At 37.0% G+C, this 21,192-nt stretch overlaps 1 protein-coding gene across 1 annotated transcript; it reads left to right on the plus strand.

The window, feature by feature from the left end:
- Window positions 1–1,785: 1,785 nt before the first annotated feature.
- Window positions 1,786–16,198, plus strand: tmod2 (tropomodulin 2). The gene is made up of 8 exons (XM_055154334.1): window positions 1,786–1,846; window positions 3,106–3,255; window positions 4,507–4,578; window positions 4,994–5,124; window positions 6,611–6,718; window positions 6,806–6,949; window positions 9,478–9,622; window positions 13,062–16,198. Exons 1-8 carry the CDS (start codon window positions 1,786–1,788, stop codon window positions 13,091–13,093), a joined length of 843 nt encoding a protein of 280 aa, XP_055010309.1. The 3' UTR covers window positions 13,094–16,198.
- The last annotated feature ends 4,994 nt before the right edge of the window (window positions 16,199–21,192 follow it).

Genomic DNA, 21,192 nt, shown 5'->3' on the forward strand with positions numbered 1-21,192 from the left:
GAAAAGTTGTGAAATAGCCTGATAAACTACTGGGTGGGTCACGACTGGGAAATGCTTTTATCAAACTATTAGGGTTGTAGTTGACTAGAGAACTTCTTCTATTCTAGTTGACTAAAAAGGGGACAAAAGCTCTCAAACTATTATGTACACTGTATTTGTATCTGACCCAAACACACACGCACAAGACTACACCTGCAGGGGAAGTTCATGCAAAAACTATGCAGAAAAAAGTATTAGCAAACTCTGTATTTATATAAAGACAGATTAAACATGTGAGTCATGAGTTTAATCTGCCTTTTCATACCAAAAAATGCCAAGTACTTCAGATAATTCACTCATTCATTCCTTTTTTTGTGCTGTGGTTCCAAATCCAAATAATCTTAAAAAAAAGGTCGACAAATACAAATTTTGGTCGGCTAAGTAGGACACCATCGACCGACTAATCGACTAAACACTCTGTTCTGCCTTGTGATGTCATGTGGTATCGATTTGTGAATGAAACAAAACTCAACTCCAGGTCTGTTTTTGAGGAGGTAACACTATTATAACACGGCTTTAAAGATGCATTCTGGTAGAGGGTTCAGCACTTGCGTGTTTTGATGGAAATGTCATTGCTCTGCCTGGAATTTTCCACAGTATGCCTTTAAACAGCTCCACCTCACATTTATTCAATTATGGGGGATTTTATTGCTCAAAAATAACTGGAATTCTGACTGTGAGCCATGTTGCCTCTCCACAGATCTGACCGGTAATTTGGTCTGGTGTGTTCTCCATGAAAATAAAAATCTTTAGTGCCATACTGTGAAATGTTCTAGACAAACCAATAACATCTCCATTAGGACTGGTTATCATTCAGAAGTTGCTGATACACATTTCAATTCGATACGATATTTAAAATCATGTTATTAGGTTCTTTTTTCAGACCAAGAGTCAGTTTCGACTGCTCACTAGTGCTCTTCCCCAGACTCTTGATCTGAAAAAATAACTTAATAACATAAATTATCGGAAGACCAAATGAACCTCATTGGACTATATTTCAAATCAGTTTGATGCGGTTCAATTATAAAGCAAGCTAAATTATGGCTGTGGTACTAAAAGTCTTTGTTAAACCACTTTCTATGCAAAACATTTAACAAAACAAAGCATTTTAAACATCAGAACAGTGAATATGTCAAATGTGTTGCATAAATTACTTTTCTCCCTCTAAAGATGCAACAACACTGTAGCATTGTAACAAAATATTTTAGTAAAATATACCAAAAATACTCTTAATATATCGATACAGCAGCCCACAATATCGATACTGTAATACCACATTAAATGATACGATATTTCGATATTTTTGCACACCCCTATTCTCCAAGGAGAAAGACATTTTGACAGACCCTCCACCAGAAAAGTTACAAAATGCAGTTTTGAGTCAATTTTGCGTAATGTGGACCTTTAAATCTCCAGGGGTTTAACATTAGCCTAACAGAAAATACTGGGTGTGACAAGCTCCTATTTTCATCCCTAGTTTACGCCGCTCTTGGGACTGGACCACTGCTCAACATTTCCACTTAGACACTAAATTAGAGTACTCATGATGCGTACAGGAAGTGCCAGAGCCCCCTGAGGGACCAGTGGGGCGGAGAGGGGGTACTTTACTGTGTTTTGTCAAAGGCCAATGGGCAAATGGAGCGTTCAGTGGCAGTTTTTATGGCCATTCAAAGAGTTAGTTGCCCCAGCAGTTAACCCAAGACTCCAGCTAACTTCCTTTACCCCTTTTCTCTCAAATCGGTTACCATGACAATTTCCGTAGTTTTTGGACAGTCATCGAAGGGGACAGTTTACGATGGCTGTTACTGTAAAGTCACAGTATGAATGGAAGTCTTATGTATTATGTAAGCCCCACAGTGTAACTTTTTAACCAAAATAGACTTAAATTAATGCATGTTTTTCCATTTTTTATGTTTTTATTGCACCAAAAAATGTAGAAAAACATGTATCCTTGTGAGCATGCTTGCATCTCCACAAACCTGACACTCACTTGGCCTTGAGATGAACCTCCTCCTGCTTGTCTCCTTGGAAATTATGTTCCTTTGCTTATAATATTCCATATAAATTACATAAAACTTAGATATCTCTGTGGTAAATCTTCCGACGTATGGTTTTAACTTTCTTTTTCCTGGAAGTACATCGGCGTTTCAGATGATTTTAACCTGAAATGGTGTATCCCGTCACCTCCTCCAACCTCCAAGTTTCCTACTGCATAATCCTTTCTTTGGTCTAGTACGTTTTTAATTATTCTAAAACCCAACATAGTCTTTTAATAGCTTTCATAAAAATCTCCTAACCCTAACAGATTAGCTTTTGGGTGTAGAGCTATTAATTGTGGAGTGATTTCTTCTAGATGTGTTTTTTTTCCCCCCACTTTTTGGCATAAACTCGATCTCTCACATGGTTCTTTTGTCTTATGACTTTAGAGGGTTTTTTTTTCGTTCCCTTTTCCCATAAAGCTGCCCTGTGCCAAAGTCATTAGCTGTTGGGAAGGAGTTTGGTTAAAGATTCTTAAAATGTGAATAACAGAACAAATTCATTTTAAACTGTTCATCCAAAGTTATTTATTTTAGAGTTTATAAGCGCACTTCCTGATACTCTCAATAAAGCGCTTTATATTTTAGATGGAGACCGTACACTGCAGACTTATTTTTGCCTCTGTATACCATAGACAATAAAGAGGTGGACTAAGGGAGTGTGACGTCACCCAAAGCGTTCGACTCCAGTCAAATGAAGCTCATCAATGCTGTGAAACTTTTGTGTCTCTATGGAAACAAGCAAGCGGAACCATCTTTCAAAGTTACATGTCAGAGAATTCATGTTTTACAGGTTTGCTTGAAAACAATCCGTAGACGATAGATACAATTAATGCCATACTTTGGGACATTCCAGGTGAAGCAAAAAAGTCTCCATAAAGACAAGCAAGTTTAATTAAATGTGTAACTTACCTAAAGCCCTAGTCCACATATATCTTCCTTTTCTTGTATCAATCAAATACTTGTATATAAGGTGTAAAGTGCCCTCGTGCAGGCACAAAGATTGTTATTATACCCGAATAACCTCCAGGTGTTTTGTCTCTCTCATTTTTTGTAGGTAAAGTTTTTGTCCCGAAGCAGAAACCAATCGAAACGCGCAATGAAGAGGTCACGACCCTCGACCCAGAAATAGAGGAAGCCTTATCCAGCGCCACAGACGCAGAGCTGCGTGACCTGGCAGGTCAGAAACTACTATTACTACTACTACAACTACTATTAATAACACTATTAAAACTACTACTGCTTCTACTACAACTACTATAACTACTACAACTACTACAGCTACTGCTACTACAACAACTACTGTAACTACTACTACTACTACTACTACTACTACTACTACTACTACTACAGCTACTATAACAACTACTACAACTACTACTTCTACTATAATTACTACAACTACTACTACTACTACTACTACTACTACTACTTTTACTACAGCTACTATAACAACTACAACAATTACTACAACTTCTATTACAATTAGTACTACTACATCTACAACAGCTACTATAACTACTATTACTTCTACTACTACTACTACTACTACTTCTACTGCTGCTACTACTACTACTCCTACTACTACAGCTACTGCTACTACAGGTACCATAGCAACTATAACTACTACTACTTCTACTACAACTACTCAAACAAATACTACTACAACTACTAGTACTACAATATGTACTATCACTACTACACAGTACTACAACATTTTACTTCCAACTTTTACAGTTACTGTTACAACACTAAAACTTCTCTTTCACTAAGGTATAATATATTAATTCTACTACTTCTTATTTAGGGATATAATAAGACAAAAACTGGTACTTTACCTTCTATTGGCTGAAACTGGCTGAAACTACTGATCTAATACCAATACTTACTGCGAGATATTACTAGTAGTTTTGACAATGACTTACTGCATTCATGAAATTCTTTGTCTTCTTTTTTGGTTCTGAAAAAACAAGTATTTGTAAATAGATTTTGAGAATTGTTTAACAGTTTGCTTGGGATGCAAAGGGAGATCTCAATAATTATAAACATACAAATATAAACTTGCTACGTGATTAAAGCTTAAAATAGGCTCCTTATGTAAACCAACTCAGTTAAATAGTTTTAGAAAATATACAAATGATTCACCAAATGAGATCAACTTTCTCTAGATGGCAGTCATTAGAAAGCCGGATATTTTGGTGAGAATCATTGACGGAGCCTGACCCTGTAGACCACTGGGAGGTCCCTACACAGACTCTCTTCTCCTCAGCTCTGTTTCCCATGACTCCACTCACCTCCACATTAGCCCCTGTGTTTGTTAATACGACTCCCAGCGTGCAAAGTACCACCACTGTCTGCAAACGGCATTATTAAATTACATGTGTTTAAATGGAAGTGGACATGCTGATTTTGGCTGTGTTCGTGTTTACAGCGATCCTGGGAGTTCACACACTGGTCAGCAATAATCAGTCCTACGACGGCAGCAGCAAGGAGGGCTACAACAGTGAGTTATGAAATACGTCATGAATTAAATATGTGTGGTATAATATAAGCTTTAAAGTGTCCATATTACACTATTTTCTGTGTTATAATGTTGTTTCTTCATCACAAACATCCCTGGGGTTGTGTTTTGTTTCATTCACACATGTTTAACACACAAACCCAGTAATATAGAAAGTGAAAACTACTGCTACATGACATCACAAGGTGGAAAAGAGCATTTTGAGCTTTAGAGATGTAGACAGACTAATATTAACGGGTTACTCCAACATGTGTAAATGAAACAAAACAACTCCAGGTATGTTTTTGAGGAGCTACCAACATTATAACATGGCTAAAAGCTCACAAGAGTCAAATTTGCGTAATATAGGATCTTTAAGTGGTACAAATCTGTCAAATTTCTGTTTTCTCATTTTCAGATGTGGTCAAAGGAGAGAAAATGACCCCGGTTTTCGATGAGCCTCCGAATCCCACGAACGTCGAGGAAACTCTGCAGAGGATAAAAAGCAATGACAGCACTTTAACAGAAGTCAACCTCAACAACATCAAGGTAATTTACTCCATCTGAACTTTTTAAAGGTGCACGGTGTAACTTTTTGGTTGGTCACCTGCTTGTTTCTATGGATATGTTATTACTCTGCCTGGAAAGTTCCACAGTGTGACATTAAACAGCTCTACCTTACTTTTATTCAATTACAGGTGGTTTTACCGCTCAAAAATAGCTAGAAAAACAGGCATTCTGACTGTGAGCGGGGTTCCCTCTCCACAGATCTGACCCGTAACTTGATCTAGTTTGGTCTCCATGAAAATAGAAAGATTTAATGGTTAAAGTTTAAAAGCGGTAACATCTCCATGAAGCAAAGCATTTGATGGACACTCCACCTGAAAAGTTACACAATGCACCATGAATTACTAACCAATAGAGCTGTGCAGGAAAATAGATTTTAGTAATTAAGAACAAGAGTCATTTCTTATTCACAATTATAACGTTTGGGCCATTCGGTCACAATTTGAAACGTTTGACTCTTTTAGAGGATCTGAATCTTTTGCATCTGTTCATTTCAAAGAGCCATTCAAAAGACTCTATTTTTGGCTCTTTTACTATTTATTTATATGACAGAAACCAACATGAGAACTAATACAAACTAATCACAGAGAGAAATGACCAGGGCTCAGACTTGTTTAAATGTTTCAAACTAAGAGTGGGTGTGCGTGTTTACCCTTTGAATTCTAAATAAAATGTTTCACTATAATTAGAAAAGTGGAAAAAAAACAACAACAAAAAACTGTTATTATGACCCCAAATATGTGTTTTGTGCACAAAGCTCTCACTCAAGTTGCCTGCTCTGCTTCTGTTCTGATTATTCTGTTGGTTCAGTGTAAAATTGCATAAATTAGAAAGAAAAGGACTCACTTCTTGGGTATCCATTCCCTCAAAATTACAAAATTATATATATTAAAAAAAAATTGATTCCGTTCCAATCCTTAGCGTAATTATAGCTTAATTTTTCTCGTGGAGGGTTCAGTATCTGCTTGTCTCCATGGAGATGTTATTGCTTTTCCTGAAATGTTCCACGGTATGTCATTAAACGCAACTATCTAGCATTTATTCATTACGGGTGTTTCTGTTGCTCAAAAGTGCAATAATTCGCAATGTGAATAGTGTTGCCTCTCTGCAGATCTGACCTGTAATGCAGCCTGTAGTTGTCTCCCTTGAGAGAGATATGTTTAATTTTTACCATGGAAAATTCTAGAAAAAGCAATAACATCTCCACAGAGACTTTTGTAGTGGATGTGACGGACCCTCCACTAGAAAAGTTACACAGTGCACCTTTAAGGAACTGTTCAAAATAGCCAGTCATTCACAAACGTCACCTCACTTCTGTCTTGTTTATGTTTAGGAAATGAACATTATGCTGCATTTTAGTTTTAGTTTTAATAAGACTGTATAAAACAATATCAAACATTAGGATTGGTCAACATGAGGAGAAACATTATTCAGCCCTAATTTCCACATTATATATCTTTTTGCCTAGAACATTCCCATTCCCACGTTGAAAGACTTGGCCAAAGCCATGGAGACCAACACACACGTCAAGAAGTTCAGTCTGGCGGCGACGCGGAGCAACGACCCCATCGCTGTGGTGATGTTTTGTTTATATTTATGAAGTCGTTGTCTTCTCTTCTCACATGTTATTTTAATGCATTGCTTCACTTCCTGTTTGTTGCAGGCGTTCGGTGACATGCTGAGGGAGAATAAAACGTTAAAGAGTTTGAATCTCGAGTCAAACTTCATCACAGGAGTCGGGATCAAAGCTCTGGTGGAGGCTCTAAGGGACAACGATGCACTCACAGAGATCAAAATAGACAACCAGGTATTCAACAAATATATTTATTATAATTAAAAATGCAAAACACTCACTTTTTCTTGTAATCCTTGTTCATATCTTGAATAGCATACGTAATGGGGTTGAGAATCACAGGGTCCCTCATGATTCAGTACTTTTTGTGGCTCATGATATTATAATATATGATATGATTTGGGTGACCAGACGTTCCTATTTCCCTGGGACAGTCCCAGTTTTGAGCCCCAGTTTTGTGTCCCCTATCCCAGCAGATTTATCTAAAACCAGTAATTTGTCCCAGTTTTATACAAGAAATGTCGCAGGTGTCCCTATTTTAGACCAGTTTTATACCTGCCAACAGTAAAGAGAGGCATAAACTGTCATTTATTTAGGTAAAATGCTTAAAAATGACCAAATAACAAAGAAAATGTAACTATACTGACTCACATGGGCCGAGTGCATAACAATTTTCCTTAATTACACACTCCTTTCACAGTTTTCTTATTACCAACCACTCCAAACCGGGAGTGTCCCAGTTTTTGATTTTGTTAATTTGGTCACCCTAGAAATGATGGTACATGTTTGTTTGTTTGTTTGTTTTTATTTATTGCTCATGCCATTTCATTTTGTTGGCATCCATTTAAAGAAAAAAAACAAACAAAAAACAACCAACAAAAAAATCATACAATTAGACTATTAACTATTAAACAAAGGAAATTATTTGGACACAGTATCTCACATCACAATAAATTATAATAACAAAGAACAAAAAAATTGTAATAATAAATTAAAAATAAGTAGCAAAAATAACAAGAGGCTGGTGTCAAATAAAGCATAATTATATAAATGTAAACATAACATAAATGCATTTTCATCCCTTACGTGCTTTGTCATTATTGGCTCGAACAAAAGGAACAGGAAGAACATGTGGTAATTTATATATTGCGTGGGTGGTTCTACTGCATATCTCTCGTTTAAGTGCTGCCACAACTTAATTTTGTGAAATGTACCAAAAAAAAATATCCATGGAGATATATTGAAACAGCAGAATGGATTCGATTTCAACAAATTGTGATATATATTAGTATTTTTATATTTTGCACACCCTTCAGTCACATAATTTTTTAAATATATACACATTAGTTCAAAAACACTAGGCCTATTGAACATAAATCACAAGTAGTAGCATAATTATTTATTGCTTTGACTGTAGTTTTGACATTTTTTTGACTGCATAAGTTTTTTAAATAGTCATCCAGTCAACCATACTTTGATCATACTTTGATTTTAATATCGTGTGCAGAGTCTAGGTGGTATTTTATTCTGTTAAAATTGAAACGGAAATCTCCTTGAGCCATTCACTGCAGATCTGTTTTTTTTTCACAGTCATTGTTTTGGTTCTGTCCCTGTTAATGAAGGACATTATTAAAGTATGAGGAAGCCTGGTGCATTACTGAGGCCACACACTTCCTGGAGCAGGTCAAGTCTCTGCCAAAGAAAACAAACAAACCAGATAAAACCACGAGGAGTGGTTCAGCAAGTTAAACGCTGCTAAATAGTCTCTTAGCTTGAATAACAATTGACATGTTGTTTTATAATTGTCCTATTACAATGCTACTACTGTTTTTATCAGATAGCAGCGCAATCCTAAATGTCATGACCCATGATTTGGCTGTCAGTCTTAACAAATAGAAAAAAAATATCATGGTAAGCACTAGATAAAGTTGTTTTTAGTACTTGAAGGTACTATGCCGGTACGTGAACTGTACTAGTATATACCTGTACAAGTGTTTCCTATTACCAGAAATGATTACAGTGGCCCCCCATAGTCTCATAGTCTGAAATTCTCTCCATAGTCTAAAAAGAACATGGACTAGACTCATTTTGTTGCTTTACAGAACATAAAAAGTAACTACATTCAAGACAAAGACAAAAGTTCAAGACAAAATACAGGCAAAAAGTGATATTAAACTCCACAAAATGAATTGAAGAAAATTATTAATATATAAGAAGTATTTGAGCCACCATAGTCTGAACCAGTTTGACCAAAATCAGCGTTTTTTATCACCAGGACGCAAAAACTTTACTTCCGTGATACTGCAGAGGTAACTATTAACAGTATCTACACCTACTATTGTACAACATTGTCTTCTTACTGGTACTTCTCGCCATTCACACTTAAGATTATTCAAGTATTAAAAATGTGGAAAACAGAACTACCATAGTTTGCAGTGATCCAATTTGGTACTGAATAACTTTGGGCCACTTACCTTATGCTTTCGTAGCGTACTAATTTTTCACAACTCTCATAGACCAGCGCAGACTTTTGTTGTGGCAGTAAAGCTAACAATAACTAGCATGCAAACACACACTTACTGATTATTGAACAATACCATGCTTTATAATTACACACAGAAAGGACACAGCAGACTTATTTTGACCTCAAGAGCTGCTTATACCATGGATCTGTATTGGGGCAAAACAGATTTGTGTTCAGATACATGGGAATTAAATCTAGTACAGGCCAATTTAAATAATGTACATATTTTGTTTTTCAGAGGCAACAGCTCGGCACAACTATAGAGATGGAGATCGCGAAAATGTTGGAAGAAAACCACACGATAATAAAGTTTGGCTACCACTTTACTCAGCAAGGACCAAGATCTCGAGCTGCTGCAGCCATCACCAAGAACAACGACCTGGGTAAGAGGAAGTTTATCACTTTAAGGCTCAAATGTTCTGTTGTGTTATATGTGTTTCCATATATTATTCTGAAATGTTACTATACAGATGTTGTATTGTAATAAAGATGTAGTTAGTTACATGTGATTCAGTTTAGTGGATTTCTAATTGTGGTGGCTTTTAGTTTAGTGAAGACCTATCTGTACAAAAATTTGAGTTTAGAATTTGTGAAGTCCCAGTTTGTTTTATTTAGACTTATTTTTTTCTCAATTTACCCCTGTTAAATCTTGAATTATGAATCGTTTAGTTTGCATAGTTCTTATGACATTAGCAAATCTTTTGGTTCAGATAGATATTTTAACTCCAGGTAGTCAAGATTAGGGGTTGCTAATTACCTGAGTCAATGCTTTAGAGATCTTTGCCCATTGATTTAATATTGGAGAACAGAAAAAAAAATGGGCTTGCTAAAGAAAAAATTATGTATGTATTTTTTAGATTACTAGACATATGGATTTTTTTTATTTTAATCAAAAAACATAAGTAGATTGAGGGCAAGTCCAGGTCTGGGGACTGCATTATTACCATTGCGGGATTAGATCAGCGCCTTCGTTGAGGTGTTTATACTTAAGTGCCTAGTTTTGTTCTTAAAGGGACAATCTGGAGTTTTGGACATAGGATCTCATTTTCACTTCTAGCCAGAGTGTTGGAGACATGTGTGGAGACACTTTTTTAAAAATATTTCAGCCAGTCCTTGTATTTGCAGAGGTCGCTGGTGCTAGGCTAGTGCATGTCAATGGCCATAGTTATCCTGCCACTAAAAACAGTCTTACCCACTCCACAAAACACCCAAAGCAAAACTATTATTACTGCAGGCTATCAGTGTGAATGTCTGTGCTGATAGAATAATGTTTGAAATAAAACTAACCTTGCATCGTATGAATCGTTGCATGTTGAGGGACTATTTTCTCAGCAACAGCAGAATTTTACTTTGCAGGTAAGATAGGTGCTATGTGATATCATTCCGCCGCTTCCAAGCTTTCTATTAGGAAGTACAACTTGCTGCTGCTGCTCAGATATAAATCCTTCAAATGCAAGGTTGGTTTTACTTCTAAAATTATTCTATCAACACAGACATTCACATTGACAGTCTGGCGTTATAATTGTTTTGCTTCGGGTGTTTTGTGGAGTGGGTAAGACTGTTTTTAGTGTCTGGCTAACTATGGCCATTGACATGCTCTAGCCTAACACCAGCAACCTCTGCAAATACAAAGTAAAAGTGTCTCCACACGTCTCCAACACCCTGCCTAACTAGAAAATTAGGTCTTATGTCCAAAATTCTGGACTGTCCCTTTAAAGCTACCATCTGAACTGTATTTGATGTATTTTTTTTTTAAGCAGCAGATGGCAGATATGACCCTTGTTGCCCCCTCCCCTCACCTGGCCTTTGTTCAGACTCACCTGTGCTCTCCGGTCAAAGCACAACAGACAGCAGTAACGTAGATAGCATCTAGTGGTGATATGATATGTGAGAATGCAACAGGGCAGGGTCAGCCAGTCTAATTACAGATAGTAGCTTTAACATACATTTTACACACTTTAGTTCATTGTACATTGTCACCTACTGTACTTCATTATTTAAGTACTTGCTTTCTCTTGTAGCCTCCCCTCTCTTCAAAGCGCTCACGGTACAGGTCTGGAGCATGGGGTGTGACAAACTAACATTGTTTTCTTTCAGCGTTTTGTGTTCACGCTGTAATAGAGGAGTTCACTCACGGCACACTGCTGTTTTTAAACACATAAAACTTTTACCACATAGTTTAAGACCAGTCACTTTGAACTAACAGCCCCCTACAGGTCAAAGAGTGAAACGCATGAATGAGTGATTTTCCACTGTGTAATTTTTTACGAGTGAAACAAAGAAACCTAGACTATTTTTAGACGTTTCCAATGATGTTTTGATGCTGATACGATGACTTGTGCTTGAGGATGACGCGAATAATGATTTTGCGTAGGAAGAAAGTACTCCAAAAAAATGAAATTACTAATTCCTTCAAATTCTTTGCTTAAAGGTTCAGTATGTAACTATGGTGGAGTCTGCTACTTGCTTGTCTCCATGGAGATGTTATTTATTTGCTTGGAATGTTCCACAGTAGGGCATTAAACATAAATCTCCCATACATGTGTTAATTTCTAGGTGTTTTATAACTCCAAAATACCTTAAAAAACATGAATTCCTATAGGAATTTACCAAGTTAATTTCCGTACTGTGGAATAATCTAGGCCAAACGGTGTTATCTCCATGGAGACAAGCAGGTGTTGTGGCAGACCTCCACCAGAAAAGTTACACAGTGCATCTTTAAAACTGGACCAGTATTTGCACACTTGAGGACAAAGATCACGACAACTTCCTTGGAAATTTTTGTACACAATAATAGGAAGTATAATAATTATCCTTAGTGCTGTGGGTTCGGTGAATTCATATGGGTCAAAAATGTTCGATGGCATGTGTTTCTTGAATGCTCTTGAAGAATATGGATTTTTACACCAATTTATTAACATTTTTATCACAGAAAAGTAGAATCAGAATTGCATGTGTGAGCGTCTACTTTGGTTGCACAAATGTGGGACTATGCAAACGCAAGTCTAAACAATGGAATATTTTTATTCACTTTCTATAACCATTGTTCTTTCTCCCTTTCTCTCCCTCTCTCCTCGCCTTCCTCTCTCCCCCCGTCTTTGTCTCACCATCTTCTCTCTCCCCCCTTTCTCCGTCTCTTGTCCATTGTCTGTCTCCATGCCACCTCTTTCTCTCTCCTCACCCTCTTTGACACACTCTCTCCTTTCTCTCTCTACCTCTCTTCTCTCTCTGTTCCTTCTCTATCTCTCTTATCTCTCTCTACTCCCCCGCCCTCTTTCACACACTCTCTCCTGCTGTCTCTCTCTGCCTCTCTTCTCTCTGTCTCTTCCTTTCTCTTTCCCTTATCTCTGTACATGCCCCCTCTTTCTTTCTCTCTCCCTTCCTTTCTTTCTTCCCTCCCTTCCTCACACACTCTACTTCTGTCTCTCTCTACCTCTCTTCTCTCCCTGTCTCGCTCTCTTCTCGCTTTCCGTTCTCTCTCCTCACCCTCTTTCACACACTCTCTCCTTTTTCTCTCTACCTCTCTTCTCTCTCTGTCCCTTCTCTATCTCTTTCCTCTCTCTCTGTCTCTTCATTTCTCTTTCCCTTGTCTCTCTCGATGCCCTCTTTCCCTTCTTTCTACCTTTCTTTCTCTCTTTCCATTCTCTTTCCTTAATCTCTTTCACACTCTCTCCTTCTGTCCTCTCTTCTCTCTCCCCCTTTCTATCTCTCTCTCCTCTCTCTCCTCACCCTCTTTCACACACACACTTCTCCCTCTTCTCTCCCCCTCTCTATCTCTCTCTTCTTCTCTTTCTCTGTCTCCGTCTCCCTCTGTCTCTCCAGTGCGCAGGAGGCGAGTGGAGGGCGACCTCTGAGCACCACCTTTCTTCATCTCGTCGCTTATTTCAGCCATCGCTCCGGTCATCTCACTCTGTGCCAAACCGCGGAGCATCGGCACGTGGGTCGGAAAACAAGGGAAAAACTGGAAACGCCCTCTCCACACTTAATGTTTATACCTTTGTTTATGTTTATTTTAATGTTGTTTTTGCTGTAAAAACCTTTAGTTTTTTATTTAGTCGTTTTCATTTCATCTGCCCCTTATCAAGACTTCAATATGATCTGTCCAATTTTATATATGTTTTGCTGTAATCATGGGAATTAAGTAAGGACCAATAGTACGAAATACATCAATTATATGAGTTAACTAATATAAAATGACTGCGTTTTTGAATGGGCCGCTTGCATTGATTAAAACTGTTGATTGTGTCACGCTATAGCCTACCACTGTACTGCACAACAAGCTCCTTCATCAAAAATAGATTGTACTGTATACCATTTAAAACTCATTTCAATGTGCGTAAATATTGATACTTCGCAGTGGCATCGTGCCGGGGGTGCTCTAAACATTCCAACTTTGAGATACATGTAGCAGTTACCATGGTGACACAATGCACACGTTGGCAAACACTGACGAAAAGATACAAAATGGATTTAAACTGCACATTTTCAGGAGCCTGTGATCAATACGAGTATTGTAGTTCCAACCAAATCAGCTTTTTCTGGTCAAACCTTATTAAAATAAAACTCAGATCAAGTCTAACTTGAGTAACAGAGCTGCAGACAGAGTAGTGCTTCCCGTTAGCTTCACACCCCCAGCGAATGTTGCTGCAAAATATCAATACATTGTTTTGAAGTGGCTGGGTAATAATGTAACTTAACAGACAAAATTTGTGTTCTTGAATTGATTTGAGCCTTTTGAAATATTCACAACAGACTGGACAAGAGGCTGATGAATTATTTAAAAGGATAGTGCGGTTTTTAAAGGGTTTATCTGAGGTAATGGGCAGATAATTATAAAATTTTTATGTCGTCCAATTTAAGTAAAAGTATAGAGAAGCAGACAGGAAATAACATGGGCTATAAGCTGTTGTCCATTAGCAACAAAGTCCTTTTTAGATCACAAGATGGAGGATATCTTTAGAAAAACCTATTAAAAAAACTCATAAGATATAATTTGAGGCCTAAACCAAAGTCATACTGTATATATAGTGGGGCGAAGTTGTAAATTTGCCCAGTTTGGATCAGTAGAGATGTTAATTTTGATTTAATTTTAGCATTAAAAATATATACTTGTATGTTTTAGTAAAAGACCAAGTATTCATTGAAACCAAGAAGTAAGACTAAGCATTGCCTTCCCAATTCCCCATGTTTGCATCCAAATCCAATTTCAGTTTAAAAAACACATAATTTGATCATTCAATTTGATTCAGTAAAGTTACATAACACATCAGTCTACTCTAGATAAGTCCTGTCTGCTTCTACATATTTAAAGGTGCACTGTGTAACTTTTTGGTGGAGGGTCTGTCACCTGTTTTTTTTCTATAGATGTCATTACTCTGCCTGGGATGTTCCACAGTATGGCATTAAACAGCTCTATCTTACATTTATTAAATTACAAGTGGTTTTATAGCTCAAAAATATCTAGAAAAACAGACATTGTGACAGATCTGACCTGTAACTGGGTCTGCTTTGGTCTCCATCAAAATAGAAAGGTTTAATGTCATACTGTGAAACATTCCAGACAAAGCAATAACATCTGCGACGAAAAGCATTTGACAGACCCTCCATTAGAAAAGTTACACAATGCACCTTTAACTTTATATCTATTTTATTGATATCTGTCCTCCTGTTTTAAATCTGCTCTATCCCTCTAACAAACCAGCTGTTTTCTGCAGATCTGAACCAAGCCAAAGACACATTTGCAGTTTCTCAGTACTGGAACAGACGGTTAAGATGAGTCTAATCTGCACATACACACCACTGTACTTTATGCAAATCTTAACATTGCATTATAACTTCTGTTTTTTTGTGGAAACTCATTGACTTCACACCAACCACCACACTGAAGCAGAGTTACTTGAAGCATGTACATATTGTGTAATAGGAACATTGTACTGGCATGAAATCATCACTATAAAGGTCCTATATTATGTACGATGGAGTCTTTTTGAACTATTTGAACAGTTTAAGGTAAAGGTGTATTATGTAACTTTTTCAGCTGAGGATTTACCACCTGCTGTCTCTATAAAGGAACTTGTTGCTTTGCCTGGAAAGTTCCGCAATATGGTATTAAAGTGTGTTTATATTGCTAAAAAGAATACCTTGAAATACTTAATTCTACTGTGAGCGAGATCGTCTCTTCACAGATCTGACCTGTAACTTGGCCTGGTGGTGCAGAGTGCTTGTCTTCATGGTGACAGACATGGGGACAAGCAGGTGGTGGACTCGTTATCAGAAAAGTTACATACTGCACCTTTATAAGAAAGTATAGAAAATGTATAGAAATCTAAAATCGATCAATTCCTCTTTCTGAAGTGGTTTAGATGTGTAGGGAAGGCATTTAGTGTTGAAATTATCCAAATATTAACTCCAGCGAAGGTTTATGGACTTAAAAAATGCCGAGGAGCCCTACCTGGAGCCCCACTTTATGACATCATGAAGTGGGACCTTGCGTTTCTAGCTCTGGGGACAGGGGGACTGTAAGTTTGGAAGATAACATGAAAAGAACAAAACAAAATACAACTTCTGGTATGTTTTTAATGAGGAAACTACATTACAATGGTTAAAGACTCACAAAATGTAAATTAAACATAATATAGGACCTTTTTAACACCATTTTTGTATTGTAACTTCACTGTTCTTTTCCTTTCATTGTGCTTTCAACGGTGGAGTTTCAGCTAAAAGACTTTGCTTGTTAATACTGTACTCCTTAAAATGTATATTAACTGTAAAACGCCATCTCAAATTGATAAGTGCACAGTCTTATGTTTCCTCTAGGGGCCGCTGTTTGTTGAGGTATTTGTACCTTAAAAAAAGATCTGGGTGGAAAATGGGCCCCAAGGTTATATGTCCTGATGTATGTTATGGTTAAAAAGCACTGCTGACATAAAACATCCTCAATAATAAATGTTTTTACATAAGTGTGGTTGATTCTTTACCAACCTTCAGGTCAATTTATTAGATATTTTGCAATAATATATTGCAATTTGTACTGTTTTTCTCAGCAAAACACTATTATTTACTATTTGATACCCATTCCTCCATGGCACAATACTTATTTTCAACTTTCCCTTGCAGATAGATTTGGAAACCACTTAAAACTAGTTCTAAACAAACTGTCAATTGTGAAAAACTGAAACAAACCAAACATTCACAGTAGTTTGTCATGGCCATCATAAATTTCATAAAAGTGCTAAATTTGAGGAACTACAGCTTCAAAAACAAAAGTATAGATGCATTGATTGTTGCATGTCATAAATTAACTTCACGTGTTAGGCCTTTGTCAATTTTTATTCATAAAATTCTTGTTTTGCAGATTGCATTTTTTAATTAAACTTATTACTTTTACTACGATTACCATGGAGAAATCATTGCTTTGCTTGAAAAGTTCCAGAGTATGGCATTAAACGTCTCTGTCTTGAATGTTATCAGTCGTTTTAATTGCTCATACCTTGAAAAATGTGCATTCGGGAGTTGCCTCTCCACAGACCTGACCTGTAACTTGGCCTGGTATTGCCGTCTATAGAGATAAGTTTAATGCCATACTGTGGAACATCTTGGCAAAGCAATGACATATCCACGGACACAAAGAGGTAGTGCAATGTCACGTAATGCACCTTTAATTACTACTATCAACATTTAGGTGGAAAAAGGTGACATAATTAATAATACAGTCAAGTTCATTTAAATTTTTGGACTAAAAAATCGCTATCTGCTCAAAATAGCAAAAGAAAATGTAACTCTCTCCACAGAGCAAAAGTTTAAGAGTGAAGTCATTTTTGCTACGGAACCTGCATACCCAGATGACTGAGACATTACACAGATATCTGCTCCGAAACATGCCCCATCTCGCCTCATGTTTTCCTTTATGAAGCACCAGATGAACACGATCGCGGGGAGGTGCTCTCCTGCTCTCGTCTTTAATCAAATCCAGTTTTCACATTGTTTGCTCATTCTTCAGAGATGATGTAATGCTTCGGCTCCCGCAGTGCCAAGACGCAAGGGCCGGAGGGAAGTGACTCAAGATTTCCACGCACACAAAATAAAAGGCTAAGTGAAATTGGCAAGTCAATGTCAGGGCTGAAAATGGCTGCAAGTAGGGCTCTTTCAATGACTTTTATTGAGAATGCTTATGTAACTACCATTATTAGAAAAGGCAGAGGGGGTAAGAATAACATGGGAGCTAAAGACTGAATGATTTTAGACTTTAAACTTATTAAAGGACCCATATTAGTCTATTTCCGGATCTATGTCATGATGTTTCCTCATAAAAAACAGACCTGGAGTGTTTTGTTTCATTCACAGATGTTTAACACGCAAATTCTGCATATTTAGACTGAGTTCTTCTCTCAAACTGAAAACAATCTGTTCTTCTTTGTGATGTCCTGTAGTAATATAAGTGTTTTTAAACTCCATACACCTTCACTAGAATAATATGGATGATTTCAGCTCTGGAATTGACCATCTCTACTGAACAAAAGGTAAAAGAGCTGAGGTAACTTGAAAACTACCTCTACATGACATCACAATGTGGAACAGAGCATTTTGAGCTTTGGAGATGTCGACACACTAATAATAAAGGTGACCAGACATCCCTATTTATCCGGTTTTGAGCCCTGTGTCCCCTGTTTCAGCAGATTTATACAAAACCAGTGATTTGTTCCAGTTTTATACAAGAAATGTCCCAGGTGTCCTTATATTTTACCTGCCAAGATACTCGCCAACAGTAAAGCAAGGCATAAATTGGCATCTGTTTGGGGAAAACACAGAAAAGCTGCTTAAAAATGACCAAAACACAGAGAAAATGTGACTATACTATGACTCACATGTTAGCCATGAATGGGCTGAGCACAGAACAATTTTCCTTAATTACGCACTCGTTTCACAATTTTACTATTACCAGCCAGAAACCGGGGTGCCCTAGTTTTTTTTATTTTGAAAATCGAGTCACCCTACTCAAACATGTATGAATGAAACAAAACGCAACTCCAGGTCTGTTGTGAGGAGATAACAGCATTATGACATGGCTTAAAGCTCACAAGAGTCAGTTTAGTGTAATATAGGACACTTTAATCGGTGTAGGAAATAACTTGACCGAGTACCACTTTAGTCTGATAATAATAAAAGCAATCTCATGAAAATAAACCGCAACGATAGTGATAAAACATAACATATATAGGAATAAGGAATAAGGAATAAAAATAATGCATTGAAGTAGATATCATGATACAAGATTTGTGTATACATGATATAAAATATTTAGTTGTGAGGATAACAGACAGGGCATCTAATTTTGATATTTTTAGTGACAAATCTATATATCCATCTTTTATTTGACAGTTGATGATTCGTCTCGCAGTGTGGATTATGCTAAAAAGTGGAGACAAAAATATAAATATACAAATAAGTATTCATTAACAACAAAATTGCCCTTTAAATTACTTGAGTTTTCTGGTGGAGGGTCTGCCATTGCTCTGCCTGGCATGTTCCACAGTATGGCATTTAATTCATCTTTCATGCTTTATTCAATTTCTGTTTTTTATCGCTCAAAAACAGGCCTAAAACCTGCATTAATCAGCCTTTTCAGAGATCCTCCTTATCACCATGGAGAAGTGTAATGCCATGCTGTGGAACAATCCCGGAAAATCATGCGTATCCCAACGGTAACAAGAAGGTGGCAGATTCTCCCCAGAAAAGTTACACAATACCCCGTTACATGTCTCTTGTTATGTGTTTTTCCATTGGCTGATCCGGACTTTAACAGGAAAGTTGTAAAACCCGTAATTTTGAGCCTGCGTGAAGAGAGTGAGGACAGCTGGGTCTTACAACACAGAGAAAGAGGTTTTTTGTGTGAGAGACGTAATAAATAAAATGTGCTGAGAGTGGAAAAACTGCGATAGGTGTTATGTAATACTCATGTAAATGGTCAGGACGCTGTCAGATTTGCAGTGGAGCTTTAACAAAACTCATGTTCAGTTCAGACTTTACAGAGTGGAAAATGGTATAAGAGTTTGCATACATATAAAACACTTAAAACACATAAAACACTCGCAGTAAGTAAGTGTTCGGTTGTCTGCCACAAGCTTAAAGGTCCTATATTACGCAAAATTTACATTATATTGCTGTTACCTCATCAGAATCATGCCTGGTGGTTAGCAAACAAAATGACATCTATGTATTTTACTGTAGATTTCACTAACTTTGATTTAGAGCCAGAGACAGCGCTACCATTAGGCAAAAGTTGGTGGCTGCTTAGGGCCCCCAAACCTGGAGGGGCCCTCAACAAATTGCCCTCAGTGTCACTAAGCCTCAGAGCAATTTGGTTTTCTCTCAGTATGACATTAAATGAGAGTAGTTTAGTTTTAAACATTAATCATAAAAATAATAATCATATGTAATGGATGTAAACAAAAATGTAATTGTACCAGCAAAAAAATAAACCTACTTTCAGCTTTGGTTATTTAGCAGCCAACCGAACTAAGTTTCCAATCCATCATAATTAAAATCAATAGAGATTTGCAAGTCTCAAGAACAATGGGGAAAAACAGACAGATAGACATATATATATATTCTTTTTTGAAATGGTGCATTATAGTAGGGCCCCAAATTTAAGTTCGCCTAGGGCCCCCAAATTGCTAACTCCGCCACTGTTTAGAGTATTGTAGTTCTTAAAGGACCTACATTACACAAAATTGACTCTTGTAAGCTTTACGGCATGTTTATAATGTTGTTACCTCATCAAAAACATACCTAGAGTAATGTTTTGTTGCATTTACACACGTTTGAGTAACCCTTTGTTATTAGTCTGTCTAAATCTTCAAAGCTCAAAATGCTCTGTTCCACCTTGTGATGTCATGAGGTGGTAGATTTCGAGTTAACAACTTCCTTTTTACCTTTAGTTCAGGAGAGATTGGCAATTTCAGGACTGAAATAATCCAAATGATTCTAGTGAAGGTGTATGGAGTTTAAAACACAATGGGGCACTTCCTGTATTACCACATGGCGTCACAAGGTGGAACAGAGTGTTAAATATGCAAGATTTGTGTGTTTAAACAAAACAAAACTCCAGGTTTATTTACTTTATGCAACATAGTGTAACATAGAATAGCGTAATATGGGCCCTTTAAATGTTATATTTGACTGGAATGTTTCACAGTATGGCATTAAACCTCGCATTTGTTCAATTGCAAGTGTATTTATTACAAAAAATGAATTTAGAAAACAGCATTATTTGGTCTCGGCTCTCCGCATATCTAAACAGTAACATCTCCTGCTTGTCTCCATGGAGATCGAAGTTTAATGCCACTGAGGAACATTCCAGAGAAAGCAGTAACATCGCCATGGAGACAAGCTATAGCAGCACAAAATTGGCAATGTTTTTCTAGGCTGTCATATACATCCCGCTTGGCAGTACCAGTAATTCAGCTAGAGCCTAAATAAATAGACAAATTTCAAGTTATGTTTCAAACTGCAGTCATAGTCAATAATCATCTCATCATTTTCCAACCACAAATACAAAAAACATACTTCCAAAATATAAGATCTGACAAGGTTAAAGATGAATTTATTGAGTCTGACAGTTGCCTTTTCAATGAAGCTAGAGGCTAAAAAGGAAATTTGCTGCATGATTGAAGCACTGATCAAACTATTTGTGTTCGGCATCTTCAAATATTTCTCAAAACTTCCCAGGACTCAACTTTTACAAGATCTCATTTGTGGAGAATGTATGCTGTATTATTCTGTATATACACTTTGAGACATCTGTTCTGCCAACTTTAAATAACTCTCAAACTATAGGCCATTATAATGACATCAGGCTACAAATATGTGTTTCATGTTATAGTACAGGCTCTAAGTTTGATTGTAAATACACATGATTTGAGTTTTAATGTTATTTGATTGAAAAAGGCTAGAC

This window comes from Boleophthalmus pectinirostris, unplaced genomic scaffold (genome assembly GCF_026225935.1).
Source record: "Boleophthalmus pectinirostris isolate CB_2022bp ecotype Guang Dong unplaced genomic scaffold, ASM2622593v1 HiC_scaffold_19, whole genome shotgun sequence".
In the NCBI taxonomy this organism is placed as follows: Eukaryota; Metazoa; Chordata; class Actinopteri; order Gobiiformes; family Gobiidae; genus Boleophthalmus; species Boleophthalmus pectinirostris.

What these genes read in the sequence shown, in the direction of transcription:
- tmod2 (XM_055154334.1), top strand. Translation starts at nt 1,786, where the DNA reads ATGACAATTTCCGTAGTTTTTGGACAGTCATCGAAGGGGACAGTTTAC. An exon ending in AGATCAAAATAGACAACCAG is followed by an intron (nt 6,950 to 9,477) that starts GTATTCAACAAA and finishes TTTGTTTTTCAG; the next exon opens with AGGCAACAGCTCGGCACAAC. An exon ending in CACCAAGAACAACGACCTGG is followed by an intron (nt 9,623 to 13,061) that starts GTAAGAGGAAGT and finishes CTGTCTCTCCAG; the next exon opens with TGCGCAGGAGGCGAGTGGAG.